This window comes from Rhinocladiella mackenziei, assembly GCF_000835555.1.
Source record: "Rhinocladiella mackenziei CBS 650.93 unplaced genomic scaffold supercont1.1, whole genome shotgun sequence".
Lineage (NCBI taxonomy): Eukaryota > Fungi > Ascomycota > Eurotiomycetes > Chaetothyriales > Herpotrichiellaceae > Rhinocladiella > Rhinocladiella mackenziei.
Genome location: NW_013550604.1, coordinates 1,989,706 through 2,016,301, shown reverse-complemented (window position 1 = coordinate 2,016,301; position 26,596 = coordinate 1,989,706). Strand labels below are relative to the sequence as shown.

The following is a 26,596-nucleotide window of genomic DNA, read 5'->3' as shown; positions in this document are numbered from 1 at the left end:
GGACTGAACTGCTTCGAATGGAAAGTCGACGAAAAAATGTGAGCGCGGGTGTGATGTAAGTATTGGGAAGCGACAAGAACACAACTATCGGTGAGTTTTAAAGCAGCGGCCGACTTGACCATTCTTGGCATTTCGCTGATGCTGCGTGTCCTTAGAAAGGACCCGGTGCTTAATCTTGCAACGTCAGCCATTCGTTCGAAGGCAGAGCAAGCGCTGCGACCATGGTCCATGGGAGGCTGTCCATGACGTTTTCGAGATCTTCAAATTTTCTAATGGACATATGAACAGGCGGTTCAACCCTTATGCCTTCAAACTCTCCCTGTGCCAAAGCTTTGAGATGAGATGGCCTCTCCAATTCGGTCTGGATCCCAAAGGACCTTCACCCCGCCCATTGCGACATCGCCTACAACAGGATACCCATTTCCAGATGTTGTGCAGAGACAACACGGCGGTCCGAGAGGGGACCTTCGGCGCGGCTCAACCACAAGTTCAATCACTAGCATAGGCGGCTCTCTCGACACTGGGCCGATCAACAACAATACGATAACGGAGATCAGTCAGAATGCCATCTCAATACTGCTGCAGCATCCAATCGTCCGAACCGGATTGCAAGCCAGCACCGCCGTCCCAACGTCCGGATACAAGGTGCCCACACCTCGCGATATCCCTCCTGTTGCGCTGACGAATATTCCGCATGTCGAGCCAAAAGCGTTTCAACCGTATCTCGCCCAAGTTGGTTCATTGTACGAAGCATTCCAAAAGGCCAAAAACGAAGGTGAGGGCGAGGGCGAGACGTCGCTGTTTCATAGAGACAAGAAGGACACGAAAAATGAAGAGTGGGAAGCTATTATGAATCAGCGGCTGCAGAGGCCTGGCCATTCTCGGGCAGGATCTGTGAGCCCGGCGGTGTCGGCGCCGATCGAACCGCCACAACCGAAGAGGAGACAAAGTGGACAGCGTCGTCAAGCGGTCACACCATTATCTACAATACCGTCGGTTTACTCTGAGGAAGATTTCCATTTGGAGAATCCACGAACGTTCGACATCGTCTCTGAGCATTCGGAAATAGTGCGGGATCCTAGTGGAGCCCCTAATGGAAGAAAGTCTCTCGCCACCAATGCAATCTTGCAGGAGAAGCTGTCCTGGTACATGGACACGGTCGAAGTTCACCTGATCAACTCAATATCAACGGCGTCCAAATCTTTCTTCTCCGCACTTGGCTCTTTGAGAGAATTGCATCGTGAGGCTGCCGATTCCGTGGATCGCATACAGAAATTGCGAAAAGATCTGGCGAAACTCGACAAGGAAATGGCGTTAGATGGTCTCAAAGTGGTCAATCTCAAACAACGACGGGACAATGTTCGTCAACTTGCTCAAGCCATTATGCAACTGGAAGATATTGTCAAAGCCGTGCAAAATTGTGAAGAGATGGTAGAGAAAGGTGAAATCGACGAAGCACTGGATGATTTGGATCATGTCGAGGCGTTGATGGCTGGAAGAGACGGCAAGACTTCCAGTCTAAAGGAAATTCCTCGATACCAAAAACGAGATCTGCGAAGAATCAAGGCGTTGGCGGGCGCCTTTGATGATTTGAATCAACTACGGTATCGGGCTGGGCGAGGCTATGAAGCCCGATTTCACGGTAGCTTGCTCAACGACATTAGACGACATGTGGAACAGACCGAGGTTGGCGTGACACTCCAAAGATGGGGGACCGCATATACAAGACCCAAGCCTGGTCAAAGGAGAGCTCCTTCGGCCTTCCCCGGATATATGAATATTGGCCCGGAACTTCGTGCCGAACTCGAAGCCGAAATGAAAGGGCTCTCCAGAGCAAGATGTACTACACCGGCCGCCACTTCATTCAGGGCCACTGTCCTCAGAGAAATGAAGAGTATGATCCGAAAACAGTTACCGAGCGCCAATGATGACGATAACGTGTCGACGATATCAGCTTCAACAACGGGTGGCAGGCATATGAGTCAGCAGGACAAGTCCTCTATTTTGGCTCGAAATCTCCGAGCCTTGGATGCAGATGACTGGTATCAAATGCTGGCCACCATCTATACCAACATCAGCGAAGGGTTACGCAGGCTTAGTGTGCAGGTGAAGATTCTGCTGGACATTACGAGCAACTTACCTGATCATATGGTCAAATCACCACCCAGAAGTCCTGATCCAGGAAGTGTGGAGAGAGTGATGAGCCCGCCAACCGGTCGACCGCGATCAACAAGCTCCGTTCAAGCGGAAATGCAGCAAGTCTTGGACCTTTCAAGTTTACTGGGTGAGGGAGTTGATCTCGCACAGGCCCAAATTACCAAAGTGGTCAAAGTGCGATCACAACAAAATGTCGAGCTCCCGCTGTCTGATTTTCTCAAGTATTTCACTCTGAATAAATTGTTCACCGACGAATGCGAGGCGATTTCAGGACGAAGTGGAACAGCGCTGAAAAACGTTGTCGACACTCAAATCAAAGATTTTGTGGCTCGTTTTGGAGACTCTCAGAAACATGAAATCATCAGAGTGATGGACAGCGACAAATGGGATGCCAAAGACTTTGGTGATCGTGAGAATGAAATTCTCAGTCGAGTCATGGAAGGCAGCACCAACGATGCTCTTCCATGGATTGAGAGCACGATGATCTGGCAATCTATGACCAATGGCTCCAAAACCAGTAATCGGACCGCAACAAATGGCGCCGATGGAGCAACAGCAAAAGTGCGGAGTGCGGTGATTGATGAACAGAAATACATTCTACCAGAATCAGGTCTGGCCATGCTTCAATCCATGGAAACCTTTCAACATTTGGCCGCCGGAATTCCCAGTATGAGTCACGAGGTTGCTATCTTGTTGCTGGAAAGTTTGAAGTTGTTCAATTCACGAAGTTCACAACTTATCCTCGGAGCCGGCGCCACGAGAAGTGCAGGATTGAAGAACATCACAACCAAACATCTTGCGCTTTCATCACAAGCCCTGAGCTTTATCATTGCTCTCATCCCTTACGTGAGGGAATTTTTCCGTCGACATCTTTCTTCCTCCACTGGACCCCCGGTGATGAACGAGTTTGACAAAGTCAAACGTTTGTTCCAAGAACACCAGAACGGTATTCATGAAAAACTAGTCGACATCATGTCCGGCCGGGCGTCGATGCACGTCAAATCTATGAAGAACATAGATTGGGAAGAAGTGGCAAAGAACAAAGCTGTCCAGGTCTCTCCGTATATGGAGACGTTGACAAAAGAGACCGCCACGCTACAGAAAGTATTGGCCAAGCATTTACCGGAACCTGTTGTCGCGGGGATCATGATCCCGGTGTTTGCGAGCTACCGAGAACAATGGACGGCTGCTTATCAGGATGTCACGATCAAGTCGACAGCGGCGAAAGAAAGGTAGGGATTGGGGACGGCATGCCAGAGTTTGAGGCTAATATGCGAGATAACAGGCTCCTAGCAGACGCGGAATGGTTTAATTCTCGCATAAGCAAGATCGACGGTTCAGGCGATTTGGGTGAACGTATCGTCAGGGTTGTGCAGGCTAAGACAGTGATGAATACTGCTCCATCTCAGCCATCTGCTGCTCCAACGACGGGAGATGATACTCAGGAAAAGATGGAGGTAAATGAAAAGGATACGGCGAAGGATGCTGGAGGTCTGGGTAAGGAGGAAGAAGCCAAAACATAGAATATGGAAAGGGATTGTAGATATCTGTTGGGAGCCGGAATAAAATTTCAGTGATCCAAATTCGAAGATCTATGTTCGATTGCTTCGAGTCACCCTAAATAAGACCTAGAAGTGCCTCAGGGGAGGAGGTAAATTCCATGTCTCTAAACCTAAGGTTTTCAGAAACGAAATCCTACTCCGCTGCCATGTTTTTCTCATCAGTCGTCGAGCGATCAGAGATTCCCGACCCCGTCACGCACAGCCTTGTCAAGACCACGTGTGCCCTTTCCCGATCCCATCCTCACCCCCTCAACCTCACCCTCCACGTCCACGCTCCTAATGTAAAAGTCGTATCCCTACTTCACACTTCCAGTCCACCAACCTAGAAGATCGCCGTCGCGTTGACATGACTGCTGACCCCTCCAGGGCAATTTGCCGGCGAACTCGAGAAAAAGAACGTCCACCGCTTATACTTCTTCGCTAGTTCACCGACTTTCTCCAAATCCAGCATTTCGCCCAACGGCATCCCCCACAGCGCTAGTATATACTCGTGCAAATAATACGATTCGGGCGTCGGCCAGCGCTCAAAAGACGGCGCGTCCCCGCCCACCGCGGCAAAGTAGCAATCATGTAACCAGTCCTTGATTGCTTCTTCCTGTTTCAAGCCAGCCCACTGGGCTTCGGTGCCGTGGGAATCGTGGCCGCGCAAAGCCAAGCGGGCCCGCTCCTCGGGGGTACGCGCGTAGTAGTCGACCGTCCACCCGGAACGGACGAGCAGGATATCGCCGATCTTAATATCCCCGCCTTGTGCGGCGGGCCGGATATCCAAACCCTGAAATTTCCCACACGCAACGAGATCATCATAGCTGATCGCATGCGATGTCGCCGTGTCGTATTTGATCCCTTGACTGTCGGCGTAGGAGCGGTAGTCGAGCAAAACTCCACGCCCGGAAAATCCGTGGCGTGACCAATGATGAATACTGCATTTATGATTTGCTTCGGGACCCACGATGTCTGAGCCGTGCGTGTTATTGTAGAATGTCTTCGTGGGCACGTGAGCGAAGTGCCTGAATCCGTCCCACTGGGTCCCGGATTGGGTGTTCATATGGTAGACGTCGTCGTAGGCGACGCCGTCGACGAGCGTCAGGATCTTGTGCTCGAACTTTTGGCGGCCAAAGGCTGGCTGTTCGGGGACGTTGGTGGGCAGGTCCAGTCGGGCCATTTCTCCTGTGCGGATCTCTTGGGCGGCGGCTTTCACGCGCGTGGGCGTCAGCAGGTTCAAGCGCCCGATGTAGTCGTCTTTTCCCCAGACCCAGGCTGCTTCGTCAGGAGCGTCGACAATCTTGGGCAGGTGCTTTCGCGTTGGAAACGAGGTGGAGTCCGGGTCGAATGGAATTGTTGTTGCTGTTTTGCCTAGGATGGCGTCTTTGATCTGGCTGAGACGCCGACCGGCTTGGGAGAATGTGTCTGCCATTGTGCAGTAACCCTTGGAATTCAACCTGACTTTGACAAGGCGAAGCGAATAATACAGCTGTTAAAGAGGTTTAAAACTGGAGAACCAGAGAAAGTCCATCATGTATGTCCCGAGGTATTCGGCCCATCTCCATTTGAAGTCTAACTGCTAAGCTTGAGGGGCAAGATCCGGACCCGTCTGACTTGGTAGCTGTTGCTGACAAGTTCCCTTGCCCCGCAGTAATTTTTTTCGGCAATCCATCGTAAGCTCTCCCCACGGGCCACGAGGTACGACCACGAGATCTCGAGAAGTCTAGTCATCCAGGGGTCCTTGAGAGTTTGTTGGCTGAAAGAGGGAGCAGTGTGCCGATCTCTTGAGCATCATCAGGACCCTTCGCAAGTTCATAGGTATAGGTTGGTGACTCGCAAAGGAATATTGAGTGTAGAGGACTCTGGCTAATGATTATTGAGGCGGTAGGAGAAAAAATAGATGGGAAAAAGGTAAGGGAAAAAATAATCACGTGCTACACGTGACATGAAATGTCATGTTACTCCACACATTTCAGCTATATTCATCTACTGCAACATATCTACGTCCGGGTCCAAAAATAAATACACAAGAATTGACTGGAGTGGGACTCGAACCCACGCGGATTTCTCCATGAGAAAGACAAGTTTGGATTCTGTTTTCAGATTCCAAGGAGGAACGAAAATCGTCAACTTGAGTCACCTGTGGGTGAACTGTTAGTATAATTTTTGAAAAGCTGGAAAAAGGGGCCACTTGCACGCCATAACCACTCGGCCATCCAGCCTCTTCATTTTTTGACAAAAAATTGTCTATCCGATATATAATGAATCAAAAATTGCTGTGCCACCGAGCCGCGACCTGGTACTGAGATTTACTGTATGAAGTCTAACGCTTCCCGTGTTAGTCATGTCATGAACTGTGCCAAACAAAGGGACTCTCAAAAATAGACGGAATATCCATCCTCCACAACAGAATAAGCATATGCTCGTGCCCAAAATAGCCATCCTCCCATTCACTTTGGGACCAAAAATCAGTCGTATTGAACTCAAAACCCAGGAAGCGGAAAGCAGGCAGCGAAGATCTGTGTCAAGTGTACATGAGGGCCTCAAGAATCGCTAATCGTGGTGGCAAGGCCCAGTTTGATCTTCTTCGGTCCAGGTTTCCGAGACGACCCATACTGCATATAGCCTATACAGGGCATCCGCAGGGTTTTTTTATGTGTGAGAACACCGAGCCAGAGGCATGGGTAGCCCAAATATAGCTCGACAAATCAAGCAGGATATCCAGCGGACAGCATCGAATTCCACCGGAATCTCTTCTGACACATGAACAAGTAGACATGAGGCCGGATAACCTCGGCCGGAGATATTTGATAATGCAAATAGGTGTTTGGTCCTCCAAAGGCAAAAGTCGGCGCCCAGGTATCCATCTGGGTAGAGCATTATCGATATATTGGGTAAGTCTCTCCGCGTATCTCCCCACCGATCACCCAATTCAACGTTCTGAAAATCCAATGCGCTTTGAGAAGAGATTTGTTGATCGGAGAATTTAGGCAAAATAAATCAGTTGGAAACGGATATAAGAGACAGACACTGTGTACATGCATGAGATGAGGTGAAGTTTGCTCAACCACGTTACGCGCAAGCACGTTTCGTCCCAAGCGGAAGGACTCTTGAAAATGGAGGAAATTTCAGCCTCGTCGCTGCAGAATGGCCACGCTCAGAATGGCTATTCTCACGTGCCCAAGAGACTATATTCCATCTCTCGACCACCCTTGCTATCTTCCTTTCAAAACATCTGCTCTCAATCCACCAACCACGACACTTATCCCCTCGCAGCGACGGTCAAGTCCAACGTTCCCATCTACGACCTAGCCACTGCACCAAAGGACCCGGCCTCAATCGACCACCTCCAAGACGAATGGCATCACATCATCCTCTCCGGGCCTGGCGTTTTCGTCCTAAAAAACTTCTATCCAGACAGACAGCTGCTCGAACATATCAACGGCGTCTTCTCAGCGATCATTGCCTCAGAAACCCCAGGGTCCAAGGGCGACCATTTTGCTGCGTCGGGAAAGAACGCACGGATCTGGAATTCGTTTCAGAAACACGCAGAGCGAGACCCGGGGTCGTTCGTAGAATATTATTCGAATCCTTGGCTGGCACGGGTATGCGAGGCCTGGCTCGGCCCTGCGTACCAGGTCACTGCGCAAGTCAACATCGTCAAGCCTGGTGGTCAACCGCAGGTGAGCCATCGGGACTACCACCTCGGTTTCCAGACCGCAGAGGCATGTTCACAGTTCCCCAAAGCGACACAGATCGCAAGTCAGTTTTTGACACTGCAAGGCGCCGTGGCGCATTCGGACATGCCGCTTGAAAGCGGGCCGACGAGATTCTTACCTTTCTCGCAGATGTTCGAGGAAGGGTTCATGGCGTACCGCATCAAGGAGTTTCACGACTTCTTTAGTGAGCATTGGGTCGGTGTCGAGTTGAAGATGGGCGACGGAGTCTTTTTCAACCCGGCATTATTCCATGCGGCGGGCGAGAATCAAACGGCAACCATCAACCGGAGCGCCAACTTGTTACAGATCAGCAGTGCGTTTGGAAAGACAATGGAACGTGTCGATTCGGCGACAATGATTGCCAAGTGCTGGGGAGATGTCACGACGATGTACGCACAGGCTGGAACGATGACAGAGGACATACATGCGATTTTGAAAGCTATTGGCGATGGATATCCGTTTCCCACGAACTTGGATCATCGACCGCCTGCACCGGGGGGGATGGCGCCTGAAAGTGAAATCGATATTCTCAAGAAAGGTTTGATGCAAGGATGGGACACTGAGCAGGTGGTTTCGGCCATCACAACGGTTCGAAAAGATTCATTGCCGTAACTTCTCAAAATGACAACCACGGATCAGGACCAAATCAACCTTATTCATTCTCAGCTCTCCATTCGGATCTGCCTCCTATTCATGACCAGACAAGAATAGGCTTGATGGCCGCTCCAGAGTCCATCCCATGATACGCCTGTAGCGCGTCCCGGATCGGGAAATACTTGACGATCTTCTCAATGGGAAACTTGCCCTCGCGCCACCATTGAAGCATTTTCGGCACCCAGATCTGGCCCGTTGTATCCCCCAGAAAGTTGCATTCGTAAGTCTTACTCATCCCAAAGAAATCTGTCAGTGCAAGCGTCAATTCCGACCCTCGTTTCGGGACACCGATTTGAAGCAATTTTCCCCGTTTGCCCAGCGCCTGTGCACACCCCTGAATCACAGGAATCACACCCGTGGTGTCGACCACGATGGAAATGCGTTGATTGTCCACCAACTTCTTCAGGTCCTCCGCAAGATCCATATTCTCTGGCTGACTTGTATCCAGAACCTTGGTGGCACCGACTTCCTTGGCGATTTCGAGACGAGAGGCGACACGGTCGACGGCGACAATCTCTTTACATCCCGAGATTTTGGCTGCCATGATTGCACCCGACCCCACGGCTCCGACACCAGTGACCACCACAATGTCCCCCGGCCCGGCCCTTGCTGCATTGATCACCGTGCCGGAACCGGTCATCAAGCCACATCCGAGTGGCGCCAGCAGTTTCAACTCTTCGTGACTCTTGACGAGATCTTTGACGTTGACGACGCTTGTAGCAGAGACAATACTCATGCCTGCGAAGCTCGATTGACCAAAGAATTTGCCCTCAGCAGCTTCGCCTTGGGAAGTCTCGAAGGCATTCTTGTCCCCCATGACGTTCAGAGGGTGAAAATTTAGACAGTACGGCTGCTGCTCATTCTTGCACAAGTCACAATTCTTGCAGTAGTCATAAGACAGAAGAACCGGATCTCCGACTTGGGCGATCGTGACCCCCGGTCCAACTTCTTCCACAATTCCAGATCCTTCATGCCCCAGAACTTTGGGGTATTCAGTTCCTATTATTCCACCTGGTATGGACGAGACAAAGACATCGGTGTGACAGATTCCGCTGGCTATCATTCGAACCTTCAGCTCATTTTCCTTGGGTGATCGAGTGATTTTGACATTTTCGACTCTCCAGTCTGGTCGTGGATTGGGAGGGTAACAAACGACTGCAGAATATTCGGTCGCCATTTTCAGGCCGATTCAGGAACTCGGAGCTTTCTGGATTTGCCGGTCGTGTCATTTTATATACGGCTGCAACGAAATTTGTGCTTGCTTATGTTTTGGCTGACGAGGAACTGGGAAGGGCGCTGGGCCAATTTGACCTCGGATAAAATAGAACTCTGACTCGAGTGGTTCGAATATGTAACCTCAACATACACCCGACAAGGGTAACTTTCGTTAGCCGGAAGCTGTATCACGTGGCTATCGGCAGCCTATCGTTATAGGGTCAATGGGCCTTGGCTTTAACTAATTTCTAGGGATTACTTAGCTCTAACCTTGCCTATTGTCCTCTTACTGACGCAGCGCTGATAGTTAAGATTTTGGGGGCCCACTTGGCTAGGCTTCAGCTATCGGCGCTTGGAGCTGCAGGCCTCAGATCACGTGCTACTTGTTCAGAACTAACGAAAGTTACCCTTTGTTGAGTGTATGTTGCGCCTTCCCAGTTAGGTCTAGCGCGATGTCGCACCGCGCTTTTTGTTCTGCACTTTCGCTCGGATAGATTCAATCAATCTCCTCCCCATGTTGTCCAACAAGACACGTCATAAATTCTTGGAGAACGACCTATACGTCGAATCCTGGTGGCTTGCTGACATCGATACGACGAGATAAGAATGCATGCTTCTACTTCGGGGTGTTTCCCCGTACATGTTATAGTTAAAATTGGGGTTAACCCAACTCCGGAAGTCAGGCTTTCCATTGTGGAGCACATTCTTTGATATTCAGAGATTCTATTGCTTCGATTTTGGACGTACTACCACTGCCCAGAAGTGAAAATGAGGCACCTCGCCGGGGGCCATTCTCAAAGTTGGAGGTTCGAGAGCGATATATCCTCTGCACACGCAGGAAAGGGGGGGGTTCATGGGTACTGGAGGCACGCATAAGGAGATCGAATGTTTCCAAATCTGACATGTTCAGTAGCGCACTGGAAAAAGTCATCACGTCAAGTGTTGAATTGTATTGAACTCTAATTGAACCTTTGCAGGTGTGCCGTCCTTGGTCAAGATACAAGTCAGCAGCAGCATTTTGCGGGATGTCAGCTCCGACTCTTCGTATTAGTCTGCTGGAATTTTGATTTGATTCGCCCAAAACGAACCAACGCTCTTACCTTATTCGCCCAGAGTGGAGGGGACTGGTGTTTTCGCACCGCGCTGAAGACGGATCAAACCGACCCTATCAGAGAGTGCAGGATGTCCTTTTCCCATGGGTGTCTTGCCGGTAGACCCAAAATTGGAGGTTGGCGGCCTGGATAACGGCGGAATAGCCGGGGCCAGGTATTGAATCGAGAAACGCAGGGGACCATTGTCCACTCCAGTCAGGAAGCGACAGTGACCGATGCTGTTAAGAATTGCATATGTAGGTCTGTGTCCTCCTTATCCCTTGCTCTTGCTTGCATCAATGCCTGTTTCATCCAAATATTTCGGGTTGTCGAAGGCGCAAGTCTGCGAATGAAGGTCCTGCTTCGTCCGAACAGCTGAAATGTGTGGAAATGAGATGATCGAACCAGTTGGCTATCCAGTCGAGGAGCGTGAGAGCTGGAGTCATCTGAGTGTCAACGGCTGCTATTCATGGATTTGATCAATCTCCGTGTCAAATCAAGGGAAGACTTGTAGATTTTGTCGTGTCTGTGACTTCAAACCGTCGTCGACGAGCTCACGGCCCTCCAACGACTCAACGAGTGTCAGGAAGAAGGAAAAGGCTAGCCCAATGACGGCTGAAGATACTCCGTGGGCGACAGCAGCGGACTTCCGATAAGGAACTTAGTTCGACGTTGTGCCACGGCCCGGCCATGATATGATCAGGAGCCAACCTAAAGGGGTGAAGTGCGAATTAGGATATATTGATATGCTAATAGGTTCCATCTCAACATATTGACATACCGCCAAGGTTCTGTTGTTGCCAGAAAACGGCACCATCCTAGGGTTCTTCATGTATGCCTGCGTGCATGCATGCATTCATTCATTTGGTATTGCCCATTTGGACACCATTGTAGTCCCGGTGGCCGTGGGAGTTCTCCAACGATTCATTGACTTGCATCCTTTTTGATATTGATGCATTTCAATAGTCCAAGGTCCAACACAATTACTCAGCATAATGGATGTGTTTCTCTACAGGCTCCCAAGGAATGTCACCATCGGCGGAGCTCCTCATTGATTCGGTCCATTGCTATTTTCCTATTGACAGTGACGCTCTCCAGCACTTCAGAGTCCGATTTCATCGTATTGTATTGTACGTGCTCGGCCACATCTGTCAGCATCACTTCTCGATTCCATATGTGAATGTCTCCAGGGTCACAGGGGTATCGAGATGACACTGTCATAGGAGTTCTTGTTGAACGTATTCAATTGTCCAATCCTGTTGAAAATGAAGAATTTCAAAAGCCCCAGCATCACCAAGCGAATTCATTGTCGATGACGGTCAAAATCTTTCCAATGTCATCGACCTTCTCGAGCAGCTCCTCACCCATAAGTTGCTCGACACCGGCGGCCACATGGCTTACCGCCGAGCGGACCTCCGCTGGTGTCGCTAGCCCTTGTAGTATTAGGTCGCCACTGGCGAGAACGTCATTGCCCTTTGCCTGCCCGTCTTTGATGAATCTCATAGCCTCCTCAATCATGAGCTTTAAAGCGGCAATACCCTCAAGTCTGTCCCGTCCATATTTATCGATTTTCTCAACTCCTCTACGTCGTTTCTGCAAGGCTGCGGTGTTTTGGGCCATTGGGACGTATTTCCCGGCAATTTTGCGTTGCTTTCGAGCTGAGCCGCCTTTCAAGCCCTTCTTTCTGATGTCTGGGTTTGCCTTCCATAGCTCTCTGTGTTGATGTTCGATCCGAGCCTTGTACTGATCCAATTGCGAATAAAGACCGCTGAGCTCGTCGCATAGGATGTTGAGGCGACCGAGATGTTCAGTGAGGCGGCTACGATGGACGAGAAATGATGGATTAACCCCAACGGGTCCAATTGCGAAGATGTTTTGTGCCAGGAATGGACTGGAAGGTGATTCAAGCAGGACCAAATTCGCAGAGACCCCTAGCCTTGTCAATATAGAGTCCAGTCAGGAGATCAGCGAGACCGACCAGAATGACCGCCCATCTTTTCCTCCGTGATATCGCTCACGCTGCGCGGTTGCTGGGTGATTCAACTGATTCAATCTGTAGTGAATCGAAGTGATGAATCGCGCGGTGTGAGAGAGAGCGTGCCGTAGAGCGCAAGTGACGTTGATATCTGCGGCGGATTCCACTGCATACTGAATTAAAGAAATCCAGGATTCACATGTTTGCCCAGAGAGCTGCCATTTTTGCACACCTCCGCGCGAGCAACTGCTGAAATCTTTCTAATCATCAACCTTGACACTTCACCGTTTAGCTCTTTAACTTGGTATAGCGGAATCCATGTTCCCAAAGCATTGTCTTCTGCGGATTGCCAAAGAACCGTGCAAATAACATGTCCCAGACGTCTGAGGCCGTCAGGTGTGGTCATGGTCCAGAGATAGTCGCCTTGAGAATCCTCAACCCCTCGCCTATTGAATGACAATTGTCCTGGAGTCCTTTATGATGCGGAACAAGGAGGTCATCCGACAGTCCCTTGCGCCGTCCACGGCCGTGAGCATGTTGGTCTTGGGTGGATACCATATCCGAATGCTGAAGGTTGGCAAGATCTGCCACGCTATCTCGTCACCACCTGGTCGCCCCTACTGGACTTGCAGATCGGAATCCGCAAACGACTGACGCCCGATTCGAGAATGTTGTTGTACGAAGTTGGCCATTCTAATGTCGACTACCTACAAGACTTTCGAGACCTGCGGTACGGCAGATGAAGAAGTTTGGGAAACATATTGGATTCCGTTACAGTTGTCAAGAGGAGGATTAGGGTTGACGAAGACGAAGGTTTGTCGCCTAAATGGGAAACCGGAGACGACGTCGTGGCATGTTGCTGCTCATCGGCATGCAGGCAGCCATTACAAGGTCCATTGTCGAAGGACGGGTATCTATCAGAACATGAAATCTGTCATAGTAGAAGGGAAAAGAGAGGGCGAAGAAATCAAGACGACGAAAAGGTTGGTCATGGAATACCTGGCCACCCAGAGTACTCTCCGATTGGGCGGTCCGCCCCGTGAAGGAGGCGGAGAAGTACTTCGACGAAACTTGGAACACCCCGCTGCCCCCCTCTATTGAATTTTGTCTATACTCTCTCACGTCAAGAGAGCTCTGTCAATTCGAAATTGATAGCAGAAACCGATTAATTGACCGTGGTAACGTGGAAAGATGCTCATCCAAGAATCCTACAATGATGTACCAACTAAGGCCGCAGGAGATGGCTCAATGCGTACGACTTCTCCAACACTGGCATGTGCCAATCTCTCAGACCCAGACAAATGCTGAGGGACAAGAAAAGGCATTTACCTATTCCATCCTACGATCGCAGGCTACCCACATGCCAAATTCCCCGGTGTCGTGGTATTCTCTGAGATCTACCAAGGTGACTCCCTCCCGCAACCTAATGAGGTTGAATATTGAGGAGACGATTGACTGGTCGATGGGACCTCCATAGTCACCGGCCCCGTCACTCGATTCGCAAGACAAATAGCCGGGCAAGGCTACATTGTCGCCGCTCCCTCCTCATACCACGAATTCACGGGCCCCGAACCACTCGCGTACGACGTCCCCGGTACCGACGCGGGCAACGAGTGGAAGATCACCAAGAAACTCGCGGCCTACGACGAAGACGCCGAGCTGTCTGTTTCCCTCCTCCTCAACCTCAAGACATGCAACGGCAAAGTTGGAGCTACAGGAATGTGTCTCGGAGGCCATTTAGCGTACCGATGTGCCCTGGATTCTAGGGTCAAGGCCGCAGTCTGCTACTTCGCGACCGACATCCACAGCCACAGTTTGGGAGAGGGGAAGAATGACGACAGCTTGCAAAGAGCCGGCGACATCAAGGGTGAACTAGTCATGATCTTCGGCAAGAGCGACAACCACGTGCCAGCCGAGGGAAGAGACTTGATCCGAAAGACACTACATGAAAAGGGCGTGGATTTCTCATTTTATGAGGTCTTTGGCGCCCAGCACGCTTTCATCCGCGATGAACTGAGCAAGGGAAGATATGACCCGGCCATCAGCAAAGTGTGCTTTGAAATGTTGCTCGAGGTGTTTGGAAGAAGACTGAAACTTGATCTGGGCGATCCCAGTGGTGGGAAATTGGTGATCGAAGATGTATGTTGAACCAAATTCACACATGGCACACAATGTATATTGTGTCGGACGGACACAGAAGGGAGACCATATTTCACAATTTGGCCTCGCTTTTTTTCATCTCCTGTTCCGTTGCCTGCTTTCCGCCTTCTTCACCGGTGGTCTTATACCCAAACAAATAAGCAGCTACTTTTCTGATCTGCACCTCCTCGCTGCCTTCGGTAATTCGATAGCGTCTAAAATGTCTCCAGATATGCTCAAACGGATGGTGCCTGGAATAACCCACTCCGCCATGGATTTGGATTGCTCGATCAGCGGATTCGGTGGCCAATCTGTTGGCATAGTAATTGCACATGCCGATCTTGTGGCCTAGCTGTTTCTCAATAGCTATCCACGGCGCTTTGCCACTGGCTTTGCATTGTGCCGTCACTTGATCCATTTCTACGGCGGTGCGGAGAATCAACAGCCTCAGCATTTCCGCTTGCGTTGCCAATTCGACGAGTGGCCATTGAATTGCCTGATTGGAGGACAGAGGTTTTCCGAATACCGTTCGTCGCTTTGCGTACTCGACGCTGCGATCAATGCAGTAGCGAGCAGCTCCACAGCTCGAGCTGGCTTGACGGATTCGATTCTCGTGTGTGAATGTCTGTGCGATGGCGAGACCGTTATCGACGGGGCCCAGCACGGCCGACGCCGGAACACGCACGTTCTCAAACAAGACGGTGGCGTGGTCGGTGGGCATGTTCAGTGTCCATTCGTACGAAGCGACTTCGACGCCGGGCGTCTCTCGAGGGACGATGAAAGCGGTAATTCCTCGCGGTGATCCCGCTTGGCCAGAAGTCCGCGCAAACACGAGACAGTGCGTTGCACTGTGCATACCGGTCTGCCACTTCTTGTTGCCATTGATCTCGTATCCCGGTTCCCCTGATGGGAGCGTGACGGATTTCGCGGTCGTGTCCATGTGCGTGGCGTCTGAGCCATGATGAATCTCCGTCAAGCCAAACGTAGCTCGGAACTCGCCGCGGATACTGGCGGGGATGAACTTCTTTTGCTGCTCTGGCGTGCCATAGTGATGCAGCATGATGATGATGGGGTTGTTCCCGACAACGCTGTGCTCGTTCTGTAGATCGTTTGCCAGACCCACTCCGCCTCCATAGACTGGGTTAGAAGCTAGATGGTACCGGATGGCACACATGTACAGGTTTTGAGAGTCGCTACCGGCACCGCCAAATTCCTTGGGGAAGGGGAATCGGTAGAATCCAGCGTCATCGGCAAGTTTGCGGGCTTGACGGAGGAGATCTTCCCATTCCGGAGTCGGGAGGCCTTGGTTGTCCCATTGGGTCCGGGATGATTCGCGACGATGGTCGAAGAAGCGATTATTGTCGTTTCTGTGCTGAAGAGGCAGGATCTTGTCATGGATAAAGGTGTCGAGACGTCCGAGGTAGGATTGGAGGTCCGAGGGGAGTTCGAAGTTCATGATGGCAGGCCGGAGGAGAGAATAGACACAATGAGTGATGGATGATTGAGATGGTGAGAGGGGAGGGACATCAACAACAACAACATGATGTTTGCAAAGAAAGGGCCGAAGAAATTATCTCAATGGACCCTACCAAGCAGGGGTTCTCTCAACCTAGGCACATCTGACTCGTTCCAAGGCTTGTTCGGTTGTCTGCTCAAATGCGGGGGGATGACGAGTACTTCAGAGCATACGAACTCACCTGCACTTTTGTGGGGAGTATTGAGCCAGCTAAGTGCACAGCGCGCAGATCAATCGTTATGGACAATTCGACAGCTGTCATGCCAGGATACTTGTCATGATTTCTGCCAGATGTAACCTTACCTCAATGCGACATTCAAGCTGCAATGGTCGTGCACCTTGACCCTTGGACAGAGCATTCTTACATTGTGAGATCGGTAATGAGGAAGCGTGCCGGTAATGAAGAGTCGGCGGTTTTGGTCCTGAGCCAAACACATCAGGAAGACCTCGCCGACGCATGGTAAGTCCTCGTGGCCGTTTTTCCTCCCTGGTCTTGGGCAAATTGCAACAGACTCATTGCGTGATGTAGAAGGAGCATGGCATCAGTCGGGTATCAGATGATCTTGTTCCTCTGTTTATTTCGGTTGTGTTGAGACATCATTCCAGGGTCGTTTCCAAACCTGACTTAGTCATTTTGACGACGGCAATAATCCTAGCGCTGCAGGTTCATGTAAGATTTGGGTGACTCTCGGAGAGTCTAGAGTTGAACGTGGAGAAAACAGCAGGCTCCCTGGGTGTGATGGAATGATTGAATCAACAAATGACTTTCGAATCCGTCCTCTGGACAGAAACGTGGCTGAGTCGACGACATTCCTATAATCCTTCCTGTTGAAGGCAAAACACGAGCTTTAGTTATCAAAGAACGCCACGATACAGGGCTGGCAGTTGTTTGCTTCTTGGGTCTCGAATATGCGGTGAATCTGCGCCACAACGGGCAGACAATCCCACAAAAAAAAAACACGAAAACTCGCATTACGACAGCCCCTGTCCCACTCCCCTTGCCGGGGAGCGGCCCACCAATCGTGGTGCTGGTCGTCTCGGATTTTAGCTGCCAACTGCTGGGAGGAGTCAGACACGTTCGTACGTTTGCTCCTCAATCTCGGTTGCACACAGGACACGAGAATGGTCGCCAGAAGTCTTTTCGAGCGTCAAATTGGTCTCATTGAGAACTGGAGGGGCATTGTTTGATTCTTACGCAATTACCACAGCCTCATGCAGCTGTCGGATCTGGATGTTCAATGGCTGAATCGAGTGTACCGAAGATCGTGTCTCGATTCACGTCCACATCCTGGAGTACGGCTTCTGCACCACATGCAAAATATCCCACATAGACTATACCCTCCTCGGGAGACAAGCTGTGCCTATTAGGGAGCTCGGGCAATCTCCGCTGTCAAGCCACGTTTTGCAAAGTTTGGCGCTAGGCTGACAAGAATCGAATAGTTGAATGCACTATTCCTGTTTTGGCCATTCTCCTTCCCCTTTTCCGCACAGTTCCACATCATCCAGACCATCCAGACCACTCCAGATCATCTCACGACTCTAGCGTCACGGGTGGGCCGCGCGCGTTGTTACTCATCTCTGTTGTGGGGCCGAGTCATCCAAACCTTGTGCCGCTCATGCTGCTAGGGTTGTGTCAGCCACAGTTTGTGGCATCTAAACTTCACCTACCCTCTACGTTTTAGTACTGGCACTGGCTTTGAGTTGATAACATGCACCGTGCGTATGAACCATGTGGCGGAGATCACCAGTTTGGGCCTCTCGCGGTAGGGCTTTTAGGGGGGCGATACTCATCAAGGCACAGCCAGTGTTCCCGCACTGCGCCAGAATAGTGGCTAGCGTAGTAGTATTCTGGATGATTTCTGTGTTCTCTCTGCGCCCTTTATCACTTCATCCTTCCCTTTTGACAGTTCTCTTTTGCGGTGTCGATAGGCACGCGTCCGTTCGTTCTCCCGCTTCCGTCTCTCCTTTCTGAGCGGTTGCACAATGCAACATGCTGCCATTCCTTTATTTCCTCTTATGTTCTAATTTGGTGTCGGGTTCTTTAGGTGGATGGGATAGTTTTGTGCCGTGGAAGAGGAATTTGTTGGAACGCGACATCGATCCTACTTGCTCGTGTACCGATCCAGCGGCAGCTGAATGGGCGACGAATAAATTCTTTTCAGTTGCTGCGACATCAGCAGAAACGCCGGCCGGTTATACTCAAACTTTGACCAATGGACATACATGGACTTCGGGAGATGGGTATCTCGGGTATACGACGATTGACGAATACGACAACGGCATTTGTGCAGCCATTTGCGATTCGATCGAAGAATGTTCGTCTTTCGAGATCTATTTTGAGAAGGAAGTTGGTGGATCAACGCCCTCGATCAAATGTGCTTTCTGGGCTGGTGCGATCACCACGACTGACGCTTCCACCGGTGCCAATGCTGTAATTGCCGGTTGCAATGGCTATACCAACAATACCCTTACAACACCTGAAGGCTTTGATGCTCCCTCATATATTGGGGGTGCCGCCATTCATCCACCTGGAGATTCGAATTCCTTCATGGGTTCCAAGATTTTTGAGGGACCATTCGACACTTCTCATTGCGCAGAGGAGTGCCATTCATGTGGCTGCAAATTTTTCAACACGTATGTTGTCTCCAAGAATGGTATTCGTCAAGGCCAATATTGTGACATGTATGCTCACCCTTTTGGACATGACTGGGCTACGGAAACTGGAAGTTCTGATGGAAAGACCAATTACACTATTTCTCACAGCTTTACCTGTGGATGGGCTGGAGACAAGCGTGATGAAGGGAAATCCAACGGTATCTCGGCGGTCTCACCGACAAGAACTGCCAGCTCGGGTGGAAAGGGCAATTCATGGGAACACGATCACCCTTGGCATGGAAGTGGACCAAATACCGGCATCTCGACAACGGCGACCGCCACTTCAGGACATTCGGGGGACTCGACTGCTAAATCTGGATTTGAGACCACCACTTCAGAGCCTTCGTCTTCAACCGAGACTGGACCGGGTGGATTTCCTCCCACTTATCCTAGTACAAGTACGGAATCTCCAGACTCCTCGACGACAAAGCCTGAGGGTGAGACAACGAGCCCAGTCCCCGAGCATTCAGCGACCCATCCAGGCCCGAGTCCCCATACCACTCCATCTCGTTCTGTGCCATCCCGACCATCATTCAGCAGTTCTCATGGTGGAGGTGATTGGAGTGATTGGAGCGCCACAACATGGTCGTCAATCACGTCTTCAGGAGATGAAGCATCTCCGGGAACTTCCTCAACTGTCTCTACAACCTTCAGCGCATTCACCTCTCATGCATTGCATCCTCATCCGTCATTCAGCCACTCAAAGGGCCAGAACGAATGGACTGATTGGAGTAATGCTACAACTCGATCTTCGTCTGCGACATCCTCAGCTCAAGTGTCTCCTGTCTTTACAACCTCATCCGAGATTACCTCGAGTACGCACTTGAGCACTTCTCGACATCATTCGACACGACCAGGAGTCTCTAGCACAAATCACGAATGGCAGGATTGGGGGAGCACGACAACTCGGTCTGCTCCGTCAACGATGCTGACCAGCTCCACCAGCTCCACCACGTCCGAGACCGTGGATGCGATAACGACTTCATCACCCACCACTTCTCGTCTGGCAACACGACCGTCGATTAGTGGTTCGAGGCCAACTCATGAATCTGGCTGGCTCGACTGGGAGAGCACGACAACGGAATCTACAACATCAAAGAGGCTGTCAACCACGACATCGAATACAGTTGATGCTGTAACGACTCAATCATCCACCACTTCACGATCGACAACACGACCATCGATGAGCCGGTCATTGTCTCATGAATGGGCGGACTGGACTGCCACAACTCGATCTACCACAACAACAGGGCGGTCCATTACACCGTCAATATCAATTGATTCCACTGTTTCCACAACAACTTCCAATGTTGTCAACCCTGCAACGACTTCGTTGTCCACCTCTTCCCATAGTACGGCAACAAGACCATCAATGACTCATGAGTCTAAGTGGTTAGATTGGAGCGCCACATCACGATCTACTTCCACAACAAAATCATCGATCACCTCAGTCGAGTCGGTGTCTCTTGTGACGACCACGTCTTTGACTTCAAGTCTTTCAATCCGACCGTCAATTAGCGGTTCAGGACATGGTGAATGGAAGGATTGGACCTTGTCCTCTACCCAATCGACGTCCACCTTGAGGTCGTCAACGACCTCTGATTTGTTGTCTCCTCGAACCTCAACAGCCTCGAGCTCTCCATCTGTAGCTTCAACACGACCATCAGTTAGCCGATCCCATAACTCTGAGTGGACAGACTGGACTTTGACCTCTACTTCATCCACATCCACTTTGAAGTCATCTACGTCTTGGTCCGAGTCAGTGTCTTCTATGGCGACAACATCTACAACCTCCACTTTTGTGGCCTCAACACGACCATCAATGATCGGTTCGGGTCACAGTCAATGGATAGACTGGACTGTTACATCGCGATCTACATCTACCATCTCGGCAACCTCGACGGAATCTGCATCCCCCGTGGCTATGACATCGTCCACTTCATCATTTGTGGGCTCAACTCGACCATCGATTAGCGGATCACATAATTCTCAATGGCTCGACTGGACTGCCACGACAAGCTCGACATCCACTTTGACGTCGTCAAAGACCGCAACCGAATCTGCGTCTCCTGCAGCCACGACATCGGTATCAAGTTCCTTCGCCAGTCCCGGTCGATCTTCAAGCTCCATGTCAAGGCCATACTCTCAGAATTCTCCCTGGATGGACTGGAGTATCGCATCTCGATCTTCGACTTCCATAGCGTTATCCACAAGCACTTCGACTGTTGAAGTATCACCTGAAACCACCACATCTACGACCAGATCTTTGATGAAGCCCTCTTGGTCATCACACAGCGGGTCTCATTGGTTAGACTGGAGTTTCACATCCATCCCATCCTCGACCTCGGGCAGTACGAGTTCTGTTGCTGCAATCAGAACGTCTTCACAGACAACAATCACGACCTCGATTGACGTGCACCCGTCCCTCTGGTCGCATTCAGGTCAATGGGTGGACTGGAGCATCACATCGTCTCGGTCTAGCACTTCGATGGGGTCATCTACAACGACTTCATCAGTGGAAGTGTCTCCTGTTGCGCCGACATCCACGACTCAGTCACTGAGTGAGTCAAGGTCATTCTCAGGACAAAAGTCTCATTGGATGGATTGGAGCTACTCATCCACTCGATCTGCGTCATCCACAATGCTGTTGACGTCTTCGACAGAAACAGTATCTCCTCTCACGACCAAGTCTGGAACGACGTCCTCTGCGATACCGACTCGACCGTCATTTACCGGGTCAACGAGCCTTCACTCTCAATGGTTGGATTGGCAGTTCTCATCCAGCCAACTTTCCACATCGACTAGTACCGCCCCTGTTGATGCCTTGACAACGTCTTCACAAACAACAACGACGAGTCCCGTCGTGCGCTCAACTCAGACGTCCCATAGATCACATTCGGGATCCGAGTGGTTAGACTGGCAATTTTCTAGCACCTGGTCCCAGTCTGTTTCAACCGGGCTCGCTGCGGAACCGGCTTCGACTACGTCATCGACAAAACTGAGTACCTCCACTGCTTCAACGTCTACACTGATATACTCCCGTCCAACTGGTTCGTTCTCTGGAAGTCATTCGGCTTGGTTGGACTGGGGCTTTACCTCAAGCTCTGTAGCCGTTGCACCAGTAACTACCAGCTCAGCCTTGACAACCACAACGGCGTCGTCTAAAAGCTCAAAGTTCGTCTATCCGACAAATTCTCAGCATTGGGAAGATTGGGAAAACATGACAAGTTCATCCATTTCGAGTTCTGTCTTCGTGGAGCCTGTGACCACAAGATCCGTTCTAGCCACCACAACGGCATCTTCAACCCCACGAGCGAACCATTCCATCATCTCGCATTCTCATTGGGAAGACTGGACAGTGACCACTTCGACCACTTCGAGCTCCTTGTCGGTTGAGCCAGCCACGACGCAGTCACTCGCGACTTCAATTTCTACGAGTTCGAAGTTTGTTTATCCTACAGGCTCGTCCCACTCCGGGGGTTGGCAGGACTGGACAGCAACGAGCTCGTCTACTTCAAGCTCCATCTCCGTTGGGCCGGTCACAATATCATCATCCTTAGGTGTGTCAACGAGCTCAAAGTTCAGTTACTCAGCCTCGTCGCGTAGGAGCATATCACATTGGGATGACTGGACAGTAACTACTTCATCTACTCCGAGTTCCGTGTTCGTTGAACCAGCCAGCACGTCACCTTCGTCGACAACGTCTACAAGCCCCAAGTTTACTTATCCGACGGGCCAATCCCACAGTGGAACACAGATCTGGCAAGACTGGACAGCAACCACTTCTTCGGCTCTGAGCCCCACATTCGTTGAGCCGGTCGCAACGTCATCGCTATCGACAACAGGCTATTCAAGCTCCAAGTTTGCTTATTCTGGCTCCTCTCGTGGTACTCAGTCGCATTGGGATGACTGGTGGAGCTCCAGCTCTAGTACTTCGAGCAGTGTAGCTGTCGAGCCTCTAACCACGACCTCAACTCTAGCTTCAACCACATCGAGCAGTTCGAAGGCGTCTACATTTACTTGGCCATCTCATTCGGGGAATGATACATGGGAGGACTGGAAGCTAAGCTCTACCACTTCTAGCTCTCTAGTTGTCGAGCCTTATACGACGAGCTCTTTTGTTGCTACCACCATATCAACCACCAGTTCGGGACGGGCCATGCCTTCTGGGCCGTCGCATTCTGGGAACGGCTCGTGGGAGGATTGGCTGAGTTCAACGTCGACCAGTTCCAGCGTCGCTGTCGGGCCCGTTAACACCTCATCTCTAGTTAAAAGACCCTTGACACCAAGCTCCCGACTCGCTGTGTCAAGGTGGCCGTCCTATTCAGGAAGCGGCTCTTGGGAAGATTGGGCCGCGACTACCTCAACCACCGCTTCAGTATCGACGATGAGCTCCGCGACAAGCTCAATCCAAGTGCGTCCAACAAATTCGTACAGTGGTACCAAGAGCTGGTCCGAAAGTGCTTGGCTTGACTGGTCCGTCACTCGTAGTACTTCAACGAGTTCTTCTGTGGGCGCTGAAGCCACTACTTCTTCGCTGACTACAGCCACCACGAGCTCTGTCGTAGGCTACCCAACCATTCCCTCTCATACTGCCAGCAATTCTTCATGGACTGAAAACGGATGTGACGCAATACCACCATACCAACTCGTGAAGAATCCTTCGTTTGAATGTTCCGATCAAGGATGGACATTGGATGAGGCGGATATTGTGTGGGGAGGCGTCCTGGCTTCCAAACGTGATCTCTCTTCACCCGATGTAGCATATGATGGCAAGGGATTTGCTCGCCTGCATCCAGCTTCTGGGTCTGAAACTGCAACTCTGTCTCAGACACTTGACACTCCCGCACCGAATGGATCATACTGGTATTCGTTTGCCTACAGAGTTCCAGAATCGGGAGTCACGCCAGATGGATGTACACTGACAGTATCCACCGACGAAGGATCATTAGCAACCATTGGATCCCTATCGACTGCCAGCTCGTGGATGATGACCGGCAAAGAATTCACGATTGAAGCATCGATAAGCGTGTTCTCTCTCGCCTTTAGCTGTAATGGTGCCGATACTACTTCGCCTGTCCTGGATCTCGACTACGTCAAGATGGGCCTGAGCAGTGGAAGCGGGACATCTGGCCATGATACCACTGGAAACAGTACCGGTCCTCCGGCACACCCTACATCACCGCCAGTGGATGTGACAAGTCCGGACAGTAGCGTGCCTCCGGCCAACGTGACCAGTCTCTACGACGGTGCTGCCACACATTCAGAAGCAAGTGGGCCGACGAGCACCATCGCGACGTCAAGCGATCCCACTGGACCAACCGAATCGGGCAATTCGACTACGGGGGTTTCAAGGCTGAAGCCCCGTGGCTACCATCGATATCACCGAAACCATAACGTGAATTAGGGGGTTGGTTTTGCATGGCAGAAGGGGGCCCCAAAAGTAAAAGGAAATAGGAAGATGATATCCCCCATGTTTTCAGATGGCGAATGCTTCCGAGCCTGGCTGTTGCGTGGTTGGGGACCGCCACCGGCAGGCGCAGGAAGCTTGAAGTTACGCAGACAAGATTGAGCCATATTTCACTCGGGCAAGACGAGACCCATATTTTTGACTTTCAATTGATGACGTTCGTATTGAACTGTGATATTTTTTTATTTGTGCATCTGTGATATCTTGTTGGCATGCCGCTTTTCGGCGGTATGCCGGGCTATCGAGTTTTCTCCGGTTGAACTCTCCATATTACCGCACAGGTTAGGCGTCATCATGCAATCTCCATTCTCCTTAACTTATCCACCCACCCATCCATCCATCCATCCATCGAAGGTCGGATTAAAGTGGGTAGAGAGTTGACTCGGCATGAGAAGAGGAGGAACACTATTTTCTGTCTATCAAGAGTCAAGTCAGGCTTGTTCAGACGACCTACATGACCCCCAGGCAGCATCACTTATTCTATCACCTTCATTCGACGGCAACTGGCCACCTCAGTACTATGTACTAGTAGTTTATCCAAAGTACAACCCATCCCGAATATCGTCTCACCTCTCCTTCACCTCGCTTCTCGCTCCCGATCCCTCAAAATCCTAACGAGCCGAAGCTAGGATCGTCGTCACTTCATCTCCATGAGTGCTAGCCTCATTCGTCTCGAACACCCCTGCTCACCAATCACCATCGCATCTTGATCCCCGCTATTCAGGGGCATTTGCCCGCCCGTAAATTGAAAGAAAGACCGAACCGAATCAATCCAGGTGCCGACATCCTTTTCTTCTCCCACTGGTGTATGACCCTGCTATGCGAGAAGATACGCAAACAACATCGCGTCCAATTAGCCACAATGATAAGAATGAGAGACAAACAATCCCATGATGGGTTCCTGCATCACAAGGAGAAGAACGAGTCTCCCATACACGCTGTTACTCACTGACTGGATGACTCCATTGATGGATCGGATCACCGTCACTGATCATCACCGCTAGGGAATTTTTCCAGGAAAGGGAGGGTTTTTACACATACAACAAGGGCCGTCGGCGCATACCGGGGCCTTTGAAACGTTTCCCATTTCGGACTTTCTGTTCGATGGCATCCCCGGGGGAAACGGGATTCCCATAATTACTTCCTCGATGATGACGGTTGGCCTGATCATTTTAGGAAGAAATCCTCCTCACAATCGCATGTACGCGTTCAAAGATCATCGTCATCCATCACCGGCAGGACCGTGGAGCAATCCATATTTGGCGTCAATGAGGCAGAGGGCCTTGCTCGGTATGTTATATAGGGCTGTGCCCCCCCTGCGTCTGGAAATCTTCTCCCATCTCATCAGCTCAGCAACTACTTCTGTTTTTCATTCTTCGATCCTGACCATCGTCATTCATTCATCCGACTGACCCAAGTCATTCATTCAAAATGAAGCTTCTCGCCACCATCACTTTCCTCGTTTCTACCCTCTCGGCCGTGGCTCTTGCCAGCCCTCAACGTGGTGGAGGCGGCCGTCCTGGCCGTCCTACAATCACCCAAACCGCCACTGGCACGACAACTAGCACGACAACAATTTCGTCGTCAACGACTTCCTCGGCCACTTCTCCCACCGCGACCTGCCTTGATTCCAGCTCGGCTGAATATCTCGTCAACGGATTCGCCTCGCTCCTGACCGCCTACAGCAACGCAACTGCCGAAGCTCTTCTCGCCTCGAACTTCACTGATACTTCCGACTCGATCAACTTTCTGGTGGGTAACCCATTGGGCAGCGTCACCTTCCCATCCAAGGCTGCTTTCGAGGCCGGTCAAGGCTCTCAGCCCCCTATTGGCTTTACAATTCTCAACATTGACGCTGTGACTTGCGATGTGATTGCATTCCGTTGGGCCGCGACCTTGGGCCCCGACGCCCCAGTCAAGGGTATCAATATCCTTTACGCAAGCAACCTCAACGGCACGGCAGCCGGATGGCAAGTCAAGACGGTGTACTCAGAGTTCAACTCTGGTACCTGGAGTCAGGAAATTGGTGGTGTCTGCGCGTAAATGGACATTGGAAGGAAAAAGGACGAGAAGAGAGTTTCGTCATGGAGATTAGGCGCTCGAGAGGCAAAGAGACGGGGTAATGGAGAAGAAGCCAATCAAAATCATGTTGAAACCACTGACGGAGAGAGGCGAGTGGAGATGGAGGATGGATTAGGGAACGTAATAGCATCTTTTTCTTCGCATAACTGTACTTGTCCCTTAATAAAAAAAAAAAATGCGATTTTGCCACGGGATCTCTTCTTTTCTTCCATGACTTCGGGATATTTTTATGGTCCGCTCTGATCTAGTCGACCCTCGTCATTTCCGAGCGAGTCGAATGGGGGCAGTGAGGGCAGAAAGGGAGGGGGGACCCAATGGTGCCCCAGACGAGAAAAGAGACAAAGGATTGAATCGGGATCATCGGCGCCTGTGAGTTCGA

At 50.9% G+C, this 26,596-nt stretch overlaps 11 protein-coding genes and 1 non-coding gene across 12 annotated transcripts; 7 read left to right on the top strand and 5 right to left on the bottom strand.

Annotated features, from left to right (window-relative positions):
* Positions 1-342: 342 nt before the first annotated feature.
* Positions 343-3,680, top strand: Z518_00704 (uncharacterized protein; the record flags this gene model as incomplete). Its single annotated transcript, XM_013421305.1, has 2 exons — positions 343-3,389; positions 3,443-3,680. The coding sequence occupies 2 exons, from the start codon at positions 343-345 to the stop codon at positions 3,678-3,680; spliced, it is 3,285 nt and encodes a 1,094-aa protein (XP_013276759.1).
* Positions 3,681-4,041: 361 nt separating this feature from the next.
* On the bottom strand, positions 4,042-5,133 carry Z518_00703 (uncharacterized protein; the record flags this gene model as incomplete). The annotated part of the gene is made up of 1 exon (XM_013421304.1): positions 4,042-5,133. The coding sequence occupies one exon, from the start codon at positions 5,131-5,133 to the stop codon at positions 4,042-4,044; it is 1,092 nt and encodes a 363-aa protein (XP_013276758.1).
* A 602-nt stretch (positions 5,134-5,735) lies between these two features.
* On the bottom strand, positions 5,736-5,923 carry Z518_00702. The gene has a single exon. It is a non-coding gene; the product is annotated as a tRNA-Ala (tRNA).
* Positions 5,924-6,817: 894 nt separating this feature from the next.
* Positions 6,818-8,032, top strand: Z518_00701 (uncharacterized protein; the record flags this gene model as incomplete). Its single annotated transcript, XM_013421303.1, has 1 exon — positions 6,818-8,032. One exon carries the CDS (start codon positions 6,818-6,820, stop codon positions 8,030-8,032), a length of 1,215 nt encoding a protein of 404 aa, XP_013276757.1.
* Positions 8,033-8,111: 79 nt separating this feature from the next.
* On the bottom strand, positions 8,112-9,251 carry Z518_00700 (uncharacterized protein; the record flags this gene model as incomplete). Its single annotated transcript, XM_013421302.1, has 1 exon — positions 8,112-9,251. One exon carries the CDS (start codon positions 9,249-9,251, stop codon positions 8,112-8,114), a length of 1,140 nt encoding a protein of 379 aa, XP_013276756.1.
* A 2,419-nt stretch (positions 9,252-11,670) lies between these two features.
* On the bottom strand, positions 11,671-12,374 carry Z518_00699 (uncharacterized protein; the record flags this gene model as incomplete). The annotated part of the gene is made up of 2 exons (XM_013421301.1): positions 11,671-12,311; positions 12,359-12,374. 2 exons carry the CDS (start codon positions 12,372-12,374, stop codon positions 11,671-11,673), a joined length of 657 nt encoding a protein of 218 aa, XP_013276755.1.
* Positions 12,375-13,546: 1,172 nt separating this feature from the next.
* On the top strand, positions 13,547-14,503 carry Z518_00698 (uncharacterized protein; the record flags this gene model as incomplete). The annotated part of the gene is made up of 3 exons (XM_013421300.1): positions 13,547-13,607; positions 13,677-13,760; positions 13,833-14,503. The coding sequence occupies 3 exons, from the start codon at positions 13,547-13,549 to the stop codon at positions 14,501-14,503; spliced, it is 816 nt and encodes a 271-aa protein (XP_013276754.1).
* A 64-nt stretch (positions 14,504-14,567) lies between these two features.
* Z518_00697 (uncharacterized protein) lies at positions 14,568-15,950 on the bottom strand (the record flags this gene model as incomplete). The annotated part of the gene is made up of 1 exon (XM_013421299.1): positions 14,568-15,950. One exon carries the CDS (start codon positions 15,948-15,950, stop codon positions 14,568-14,570), a length of 1,383 nt encoding a protein of 460 aa, XP_013276753.1.
* Positions 15,951-18,000: 2,050 nt separating this feature from the next.
* On the top strand, positions 18,001-20,639 carry Z518_00696 (uncharacterized protein; the record flags this gene model as incomplete). Its single annotated transcript, XM_013421298.1, has 2 exons — positions 18,001-20,017; positions 20,356-20,639. 2 exons carry the CDS (start codon positions 18,001-18,003, stop codon positions 20,637-20,639), a joined length of 2,301 nt encoding a protein of 766 aa, XP_013276752.1.
* An 18-nt stretch (positions 20,640-20,657) lies between these two features.
* Positions 20,658-20,894, top strand: Z518_00695 (uncharacterized protein; the record flags this gene model as incomplete). Its single annotated transcript, XM_013421297.1, has 1 exon — positions 20,658-20,894. The coding sequence occupies one exon, from the start codon at positions 20,658-20,660 to the stop codon at positions 20,892-20,894; it is 237 nt and encodes a 78-aa protein (XP_013276751.1).
* Positions 20,895-23,052: 2,158 nt separating this feature from the next.
* Z518_00694 (uncharacterized protein) lies at positions 23,053-24,072 on the top strand (the record flags this gene model as incomplete). The annotated part of the gene is made up of 1 exon (XM_013421296.1): positions 23,053-24,072. The coding sequence occupies one exon, from the start codon at positions 23,053-23,055 to the stop codon at positions 24,070-24,072; it is 1,020 nt and encodes a 339-aa protein (XP_013276750.1).
* Positions 24,073-25,566: 1,494 nt separating this feature from the next.
* Positions 25,567-26,178, top strand: Z518_00693 (uncharacterized protein; the record flags this gene model as incomplete). The annotated part of the gene is made up of 1 exon (XM_013421295.1): positions 25,567-26,178. One exon carries the CDS (start codon positions 25,567-25,569, stop codon positions 26,176-26,178), a length of 612 nt encoding a protein of 203 aa, XP_013276749.1.
* Positions 26,179-26,596: the final 418 nt, after the last annotated feature.